This window comes from Meleagris gallopavo, unplaced genomic scaffold (assembly GCF_000146605.3).
Source record: "Meleagris gallopavo isolate NT-WF06-2002-E0010 breed Aviagen turkey brand Nicholas breeding stock unplaced genomic scaffold, Turkey_5.1 ChrUn_random_7180001862819, whole genome shotgun sequence".
In the NCBI taxonomy this organism is placed as follows: Eukaryota; Metazoa; Chordata; class Aves; order Galliformes; family Phasianidae; genus Meleagris; species Meleagris gallopavo.
In genome coordinates, this window is record NW_011128380.1 from 13,844 (window position 1) to 23,267 (window position 9,424).

At 62.1% G+C, this 9,424-nt stretch overlaps 1 protein-coding gene across 1 annotated transcript in view; it reads right to left on the reverse strand.

Annotated features, from left to right (window-relative positions):
* LOC100546435 (low-density lipoprotein receptor-related protein 1-like) overlaps positions 1-9,424 on the reverse strand; it is a gene marked incomplete at its 3' end in the record, with an annotated part of 47,048 nt that overhangs the window by 13,837 nt on the left and 23,787 nt on the right. Inside the window, 25 exon segments of the mRNA XM_019611127.1 lie at positions 20-148; positions 294-410; positions 768-890; positions 1,010-1,159; positions 1,258-1,371; positions 1,696-1,815; positions 2,201-2,329; positions 2,433-2,558; positions 2,850-3,042; positions 3,211-3,415; positions 3,550-3,739; positions 4,550-4,921; positions 5,026-5,150; positions 5,255-5,406; positions 5,588-5,714; positions 5,849-5,978; positions 6,048-6,182; positions 6,287-6,418; positions 7,275-7,403; positions 7,495-7,635; positions 7,821-7,970; positions 8,087-8,181; positions 8,665-8,839; positions 8,935-9,162; positions 9,239-9,386. Coding sequence (XP_019466672.1) covers positions 20-148; positions 294-410; positions 768-890; positions 1,010-1,159; positions 1,258-1,371; positions 1,696-1,815; positions 2,201-2,329; positions 2,433-2,558; positions 2,850-3,042; positions 3,211-3,415; positions 3,550-3,739; positions 4,550-4,921; positions 5,026-5,150; positions 5,255-5,406; positions 5,588-5,714; positions 5,849-5,978; positions 6,048-6,182; positions 6,287-6,418; positions 7,275-7,403; positions 7,495-7,635; positions 7,821-7,970; positions 8,087-8,181; positions 8,665-8,839; positions 8,935-9,162; positions 9,239-9,386 — 3,835 coding nt within the window.

The following is a 9,424-nucleotide window of genomic DNA, read 5'->3' on the forward strand; positions in this document are numbered from 1 at the left end:
AGCCCCCTGGGGGACTCACAGCAGCCAGCAGCGAGGGTCTCATCGGCCCCATCGGCGCAGTCCTTGTCCCCATCGCAGAGCCAGCGCTCTGGCACACAGACGTAGGTACCCGGGCACTGGAAGGACCCCGTGCTGCACGTGGTCAGCCCTGGAGAAGGGATAATCAGGGAAGAGCCACTCATGGAGAGGCTGCGCTCCAGGCCAGGAGCCCTCATGCTCCAGGGTGTGCAGAACGCGGGAGGGCAGAGAGGTGCGGGGAGGCGGCGGTGGAGAAGTGGGGCTGCAGGACTCACGGCAGCGGCTGTCCTCGTCAGAGCCGTCCCCGCAGTCGTCAGCCCCGTCGCACACCCACAGCTTGGAGATGCAGCGGTGGTTGTTGCATTCGAACTGCACAGGGTAGCAGAACTTGTCTGGGAGAGGAGAGGAGGGGCTCAGAGCTGGGGCAGCAGCCCTGCATCGTGCTGGGGAGGAGGAGTGACGTGGGAGCCCGGTATGGAGCTGGGATGGTTTCAGTTTGAGCTTTGTTTGGGGAGGTTGGAACATAAGAAGCAACTCCAAGAGCTGCAACCAAGCACCCTTAAAGTGGCCGTGGCACACACAAGTGCTGGGCAAATAGATCTGCTCTGCTCACAGGGAGAGGTCCAGGCTTGTGGAATAAGAGCACAAAGAGCACTGGGGGCTGCTCCCTGGCTGTGGGATCTCGGAGGAGGGGCCCCTCTGCTCTCTCCCCCCACTGCACCCCGTGCTCTCCCCACCCTGCCGCTCACTGCAGTGCGTCTCATCCTCTCCATTCTCGCAGTCGTCCTCCTTGTCGCAGGTCCACGTCATGGGGATGCAGCGCCCGCTGGGGCAGGCAAAGTAGTTGGCCGGGCATTTGGGCTTCCTCCCCCCTGGGGTGGGAAGAAAACCGCCATGAGAACAGCGGTGTGGGCCGCCCCTGCCTGAATACGGGTCCCTCCAAAGGAAGGTGCGCCCAGGGGTGACGCAGGCCCACGTTGGGAGCTCTCACCGGGGCAGTTGCGCTCATCTGAGTAATCTCCGCAGTCGTTGGCCCCGTCGCACACCCAGCTGGGCGCGTAGCACAGGGACGTGTGCTCACACTTCTGGAACGTGGTGCCCTTCACTCCCAGCTTGAAGTAACTGCTGCAGTCGGTGGCGGCTGCGAGGAGGCACAGCGTAAGCTGATGGCCGCAGCTCCGGCACGCAGCGCTTGGGGCCGGGGGCGGTGGGGATGTGGGACGCATGCAGGACACTCACTGCAGTTCATTTCATCCGAAGCATCCTCGCAGTCGATGAACTGATTGCAACGACTCGAGTTCCCAATGCAGCTCCCATCGCGGCAGCGGAACTCGGTGGCAGCACAGCTGGTTTCTGCAATGAGGTTGGGTGAGGTTGGGTGGGGGGTCCCGGCACCCACAGCTGCTCCTCCGCACCTCCGCAGTCACACTGCACGCTGCCATCACCCCGTGCTCCCCCAGCCCTGACTTTCGGGCAGCTCTGAGTGCTGCTGTGGTGCCTGCAGAGCTCTCCCTCCCCGCTCCGTGTTTGACAGCAGCGCATCGCACACGCAGCACAACCGATTTAGACCTTGACTCTCCGCTCAGCCCTCCTGTCGAGCTGAAGGTAACCCCTTCCCAACGCCTCTGTCCCCATCCCAGACAGCTGACAGCACCCTGGCGGGCAGCCATCCCTTACTGTTGCACGGCACTTCGTCCGAGTTGTCCCCGCAGTCGTCCACGCCGTTGCACCAGAAGCGGCTGGCGATGCAGCGCCCATTCATGCAGTGCAGGAAACCCTTCTTGCATTTGCGGCTGCCTGCGAGAGAGGGGGGCTGTGAGTGTTGGGGGTTTGCCAGCGACGTGGGACCCTTCAACAGAGGAGAAACTGCACAAGCAGGGTGAGGAAATGGATTCCTGGATTTAAGCCTGGCTTTTTGCAACAGAGATCCTCCCCAGCTGCAAAGCAAGGGCTGCTGCAGAGCGAGGGTGCTGCAGACCCCACTGGGACAGCTCAGGGTGTCCCATTCTCCAGAATTAGGGCAGCTCTGCAGACCTCAGAGCCCGGCTGCTCCCAGCTCTGGGGGCAAAGAGGGACGCAGAGCAGCAGAGGGACGTGAGCAGGCGGCCGGCAGCCAGGAGCCCTGCCGGCTGAGCAGGGTGCACGCGTGGGATGAGCAAAGCAGCAAGAGGAGGAACCTTACTGCAGTAGGACTGCTTCTCATCCGACTTGTCCTTGCAGTGCACCACGCCGTCGCACGTCCGGCTGAAGTCGATGCAGTCGCCGTTGCCACACTCGAACTCATCGTGCACGTTGCAGGTGGAGTTCAGAGCTGGGAGGGGTGCAAGGAGGGTCAGGGCCGCCGGGAGGAGCGGAGCCCCTTCTCCTCCACCCCACCCCCTCCTGCCGGCTGTCAGCTTCCACCTCCCCTCCACCTTTGCAAGTGAAATCCTCCTGCAGCACGCGCTCGCCACGGCACGAGCAGTTGACGTGTCCTTTGGGGGTGAGCAGGCACAGGTCCTGGCAGCCGCCGTTGTTCACCCTGCACGGGGACAGCTCACCTAGGAGACAGAGAGCAGGCACACTCAGCAGCTCTTTCCCTGCGTCCTTCCGGTGGGGGGTGGGGGTGGGGGTGGGGAAGGCGCTGCATCCTCCCCAGGCACTTCAATGCGGGATGTGTGGGGTTGGGGGTGTCCATCCTCCCCAGAGCTCAGCAGGAGCACAAAAGGGGTGAATTCTCTCTCTCCAGCCTGCACAGAGCTTGAGCGCCCCCAAGAGATTGGGAAGTCCCCAGGAACAACCGCAGCGCAGGAAGGAGGGACGGCTGGACATTCTCTGCAGGGCATCCTTACAGCTGTCAGTGTCGTTGGCCACAGCAATGATGCCCATGGGCTGCTGGGGGATGTCAACACGCAGCAGCTTCATGTCGGTGCCCACATATTTGTTGGCTCTCTGCACGGCACGGCGCACCCAATCCGTCCAGAAGATGTAGTCACCATAAACAGCCAGGCCAAAGGGGTGCACGGGCTCTGATTTCAGGATCACCTGCAGGACATTGGCGAGCCGTAAACACGAAGCATCCCAGCTGTGGGACAGCCCCAAACGCTGCCTGCCCCAAACGCTGCCTGCCCCAAACACTGCCTGCCCCAAACACTGCCTGCCCCAAATGCTGCCTGCCCACACCACCACTCTTCCCCCCCTCCCCCTACTCACATGGCGATGGGACCCATCATATTCACAGCGCTCAATCTTGTCCAGCGTGGCATCAGAGAAATAGATCTTCTCAGCCTTGTGGTCGATGGCCAACCCGTTGGGTGTGCGGATGTCCTGGTCGATGATGATGAGGACGTTGGCACCAGACAGGGTGGCACGCATGATGCTGGGGTGCTGCTCGTTCCAGTTGGTCCAAAACATCAGGCTGGAAGAGAAGGGAAGGGAAGGGAAGGGAAGGGAAGGGAAGGGAAGAGAAGGGAAGGGAAGGGGACAGTGCCATTGCGATCCCCATCTCCCTGCCATCAATGCGTTGGCCCAACGCACCCCTCCTCCACTCACTTCTGGCACTCATCGAGCACGAAGGCACGAGGGTGGTCGTCCCCTGACATGGTGATCACCGTTTCCCTCTCGAAGGCCCCCAGGCGGCTCTGGTCCACGGTGTGCCTGGTGATGGTGGAGGTGGTGTAGCTCGTCCAGTACAGTGTGTCCCAGCCACGGTGGTACGCCAAGCCCTCCACCGAGCCCACGTCTGCAGAGAGAGGATGGGAAGCGGTGAGCAGTTTGGGGTCCAAAGCTGAAGGGGGGGTCTGCTCTGAGGAATGGGAGAACTGAGGGGACACACTGAGGGCAGAGCATGGAAATCCTTCCTTCCAGCTCCTCGGCCAGGAACCTGAGCTGCAAACCCAGCCCTCCTCCCCATTAATGATCAACAAAAGCTTTAATGAAGCAGCAGTGAGAGATGGAACCTGCTCTCCTGGTCTCAGTAATAAAAGCCACCTCGAGTGCCAAATGTAAATACGCTCATTAGTGAGAGTGTTTATAACCCTCGCTGGAGGTTCTCCCTGGTGATTCAGAGCAACAGCCACAGTCCTTCCTACAGCTGTGAGAGCCAAGGAAACCAACCAAGTGCAAAACGAGGGCTGGAGGTGAGGCCTGGGCTGGGTAAGGTCTGCTCAGCCCCCACACAGCTCTGCCTGGCCATGAAGTGCAAACAGAGCAGATCCCAAATCTGCTGCAGCGTGCGTTTCTGGAGCAAAGCGCACCCACGTGCACGGCTGAGCCTCGTGATGCGCTTTCTGTGCCAGAGGGAGCACTGCGACTGCTCCTGACATCCAAGGCCTCTGCCACAGAGGAGGCTGAGAATTCCCAGCTGAGCTCAGCGAGCGTCACTCCAAACACCAAAGAGTCACAGAACATCCCGTGCTGGGAGGGACCCACAGAGATCACCAAGGCCGACTCCAACCAGAACCAAGGAAAGGGAAACTCAGGCAACACACGTGGGAGCTTGGGAGGAAGGGGGGCTGAGAAGAGTTGGGTCTGAGCCCCACAGGACACTCACTCTCAACAATGGTTTTGCGTCCCGTGCCGTCGTCGTTGATCTGCTGGATGTTACCGAAGTGGATGTCGCTGTAGAAGATGCGGTTGCTGCCTTTGGAGCCGTAGCGGTAATCGAAGGCCAAGGCGATGACGTTCTTCATGTGCTCCGCATCCTCGAAGGGTTTGATGGGAGCGTTGAGGTTGTTCTCATCCGACAGGTGGATGCTCTTGAGGATGGTGCGCTCTGAGTACAGCAGGTAGCCATCATAGTCGCGGCAGCTGACGCCGTCCTCGGCCAGCATCCCATGGGCGCAGGCGCACGTCCGCTGCCCCCCGCCACGGAACAGGCACAGCTGCTGGCAGCCACCGTTGTTCTGAGCGCAGATGTTGGTGCCTGGGTGGATAGAGGTGCTCGGATCTCTGCCCTGAAGGCACAGCGTCCCGACAGTGCCCTCCCCACCCCACGCCCGGCCCCATAGGCACTCAGCCCCGACAGACCCTTCTGCCGCGCGCGGTTGAAGACTTTGATGTCCTTGAGCTGCACGCCGATGCCCGTCCGCAGGGACACCGACTCGGTCGCGTTGTCTTTGCTGCCTCTCTTAATGGAGCCATTTGCGTGGGTCCTACAACAGGAACCGGTCGTTGTGCGGCTCGGCCCCAGCAGGGTCTTCTGCTCTGAGCCCATCCCCACCAACCTCCCCAGCAGTGCTGGCTGTGGGGACCCCACCTGTCGCTCCAGTAGATGTAGTCCTCAAAGACTGACACGGAGAACATGTCCATGTTGTTGCTGGACAGCACCACCTCACGGTTCTCGCCAGTCTCCAGGTCTATCCGCTCGATCTTGTCTGTCCGTGCATCACACCAGTACAGCTTCCCATCCTGAGGAGACGAGACCGGTCAGCAACGGTAGAGCGCAGACGGGGCCGACCCCGAGGCGGGCCCACACCTCCACCCCGTCTCAAGGCTCAAAGCGCAGCCCTGGGCTGCTGGGTGGTCCCACAGCTCCCAGCACCGCAGGCACCAGACCCTCCATGCACACTCCTCTCCTCCCCACACACACCTCGTAGTCGACAGATATCCCATTGGGCCAGCTGATGCTGACATTCACTAGCACCATCCGCTCGGTCCCATCCAGGCGCGAGCGCTCGATGCGGGGGTACTGCCCCCACTCCGTCCAGAACAGATACCTACGGGGGACGCAGCAGTGTGACCACAGGGCCCATTGGCAGCATCCTCCTGCTGGAGGTGGAGGACCTCAACCCATCCCCCAGGCAGCAGCTCCCCCCACCCCCCAGGACGCTGACAACGTGCATTTCCTCACCCCTTCTCTGGGTGCACAGTGATGGCCCGCGGTTTGTCCAGCCCCTGTGAGATGACCACGTAGCGGAAGGATCCATTCAGCCTGGCCACCTCGATGACATCAAAGCCCTGATCTGTCCAGTAGATGTTTCCTGCACAGAGGGTCTGTGAGCGCCCATCCACTGCCCCTCAGCTCCCCCCTCAACGCAGACCCCACTCACCCGCGATCCAATCCACGGCGATGCCCTCCACGCGCCCAATGCCGTTGGTGACCACATCCTCACGCCACGTCTGATCCCTCTTGGCACGGCTGATGGTGCTCAGCCCCATGTCCACCCAATAGATGGTGTCATTCTCTGCAGAGGGCTCACGTCGGTGACCGCCGTTGGGGCCGGGGGTGCGATCGGACAGGAGCTGCACCGACCTCCCCAGCAGCCCCGCAGCACAGCCCACACCTCACCTGCGTGGAAGTCGATCCCCACGGCCAGAGAGGTCCCCGACACCGGAACGAGGGCGTCTGATTTGTCATTGGGGTCCAAAGGAATGCCACGAATCCCCTCGTGGACAGAGTAGAGGAGGAAGGAGCCGACGCCTGCAGCACATGGGGATGGTGAGGGCAGCGCTGGGCACATCCCACCGACAGACGCCCACCAACAGATGGATGTCCTTCACGCCTCTGCTTTGCTCACGCCCCTGCCTGATCACGGACTAAGCGGGTGAACATACAGGGGAACAGCTGCCCTCACACAACCAGGATGGGCTGTGGGTAAAAGAAGGGAAGGAGACGCCCTAAATTGAGAATCGACACAGCTGGGGATGGGATGGGGCCTCTGACCGTGGGGCAGCAGCAGAGAACGGCAGCAGAGCCCCTCCTGGCTTCACTCCGTGACCAGGGCTGCACCCAGAGAGGTCTGCATTGCACTCCCCAGCTCAGGGCCTCACACAGCAGCGCTGACCCCCAGAGCTCCTTATGGGGCACTGACTCCATTGTGGGTCCGGGACAGACAGACAGACAGACAGACAGACAGACAGACACAGCCGGCCCCCCCCCCCGCCTCGCCACCCTCCAGCTGAGTGCTGGCACAGCACGCTGCACCACGGCCAGGGCAGTGTTGTTATTCCATCCCTGCCCTGACCCAGATGGTGCCGTAACTCCGCCAGCGCCGGCCAAAAGGACGGAACACTGTGCACACAAACAGCCTTTGAGAGGCGCTGGCACTGAGCACCACGGGGGAGGGCTCTCTTTTCTCCAAGGATGACGGTGGCAAATGGGGCAGAGCTTTGGGAGCAGCTGGGAGGCACCATTCGCAGCTGCAGGGCTGGGACTGCACAGCGACTTCAGCGCCTCAGGGACCAAAGCCAACACCAACACCACGCTCTCCATCGCCCCTTCCACGCGGCGCTGAGCCCCAGTGCTGCCCCACAGACGTGGGCACAGCAGCACTCACCTTCACAGGACTGCTGCCCGCTCTTCAGGCTGTAGCCAGCGGTGCACATGCAGGAACGAGAGGACTCTGAGGTGGGCAGGCACAGCTGCGAGCAGTCGCCGTTGTTCACGCTGCAGGGGTTTATCCCGGCTGGATGGGGAGGTGAAGGGTGAGGGGTGACGCAGGGCGGGTGCCCCCCGAGGACCCCCCGCTCCATGCAGCCCCCCCACCAGCCGCTCACCCTGCTGGATGCTCTCATCATACACCTTCATGTGCATCACCAACGTGGTGCTGTTACGCAGCACCGTCACCTCCGTCCCGTCCTTCTTGTTGCAGGTCCCCATCCTCTCCGAGGCCTGGTCAGCCCACCACAGCTTGTCCCCTGCGTGCAGGGCCAGGAGCATGCAGCGGCTTCCCCCCATCCCCTCCTCCCCCTGCAGCAGAGCCACGGCTCCACACGGCTTTAAGGCGACGGCGTGGAGGGAAGGGGCTGTGCCCACTCTCTCAGGGAGCAGCGGCAGGCCAGGAGGAAGGCCAGGACCCCGCGGCCCATCCCACAGCTCTCACCCATGATGGCCAGCGCGGTCGCCTTGCTCAGCTGACTCTTCACTGCCACGATCACCTCCAGGTCGCTGCCATCCAGGTTGCATCTGTTGATGGTGCCATTGCCGGAGCTGATCCAGTACAGTTTGCTCTCGGGGTAATCAATGGCCAGACCTGGAGATGAGGGAGCAGCGATGTCAAAAGGATTGACACCATCAGGAGGGGAGGGCGGTGCTGGCAGAGCAGATGGGAGCCCCCAGGTTCAGGGCGACGCAGGGGGACATCCGTACCAACAGGGCCCTTCTGGTTGGTGAAGAGAAGCGTGCGGTTGCTGCCATCCATGTTGGCCACGCTGATGTTGTCCCCGTCCGTCCAGTAGAGCTTCCTGCAGTGAAGGAATGGTGAGCTGGGAGGGGGGCTGAGCCCCACAGAGACGGCCCAACCTGTGTGCGTCAGCCCAGAGCCTGGCACCCAGCACCAAAACCCAGCACCCAGCCTAGAGCCCAGCACCCAACTCAGCACCCTATACCCACTACCTACAGGTGCAGGCTGACGGCTCCGTCCCTGGGGAGCCCAGCCCTGCAAAGCTCCATGCACGCTGCTGCAGCTTTGTGCACACACCCGTGGGACACACACGTTGGCACCCGGCTCCTCACACACACCCCATGCATGCATGCAGCAGAACGCAGCCTGCTCCTTCTTGCGCGCCCCGCAAGCACCACCCGCACCCATCTCCCCTCTCACACCTCCCACACGCGCCGACACACGTGGTGCACAACCTGCTGCCCGCACCACACGTGTGCCGCGTCAGCTGCACTCTCACGTGTGCCCACTGTGGCACTCTGACGCTCCCAGGCCCCACACGTACCCATGGAGGGGGTGCACCACCAGGCAGTGGGGTTTATCCAACCCCTGGATCACGGCGTTCTTGAAGGAGCCATCCAGCCGCGCCACGTTGATCTGCTTCTTGTTGGTGTCGTAGCTGGTCCAGAAGAGGTTTCTGGAAACCCAATCCACAGAGAGGCCGTGAGCGTTCGGCAGGTCTGAAAAGCAAGGGGAGGGACAGAGGTCAGCTCGGGTGCACGGGGCCGTGCAGGAGCTGCGGGCTGCCCCACGGGCAGAGCTCCCTTGCGCCCACCCGCAGACACGACGGTCTCCACGCCGGTGCCGTTGATGAAGGCTCTTTTGATGGTCTGCGTGCGCACGTCGGACCAATAGATGCGCTGCTCCACAGCGTCGTAATCCACCACGGTGACGTTGTCGATGTCAGGGACGGTGAAGGAGATGATGTAGTTGTAGTAGGGGTTGTCGATGTCCACACCCCGGATCTCCATCTGCCGTGCGTACAGCAGGAACTTCTTAAACTCTGCGGGAAGAGGGCATTGTGGTGGGACCTCAGCCCTGGGAGGGGGCTGAGCGCATCCCCGCGCCCGCAGCCGCACCGTAACACGTGGTGTTGTCCTTGTCCAGCTTCATGAGGTGGGGGCAGGCACAGGACAGCGTGCGGTTGTAGTTGATGAGGCAGAGGTGGGAGCACGGCCCCTTGCCTCCGTTGGCTTCGCAGGGGTTGGGCGCTGCGGAGAGGACGGGGTGTCACACAAACACAAGGAGCCCCATCCCCCAGCGTG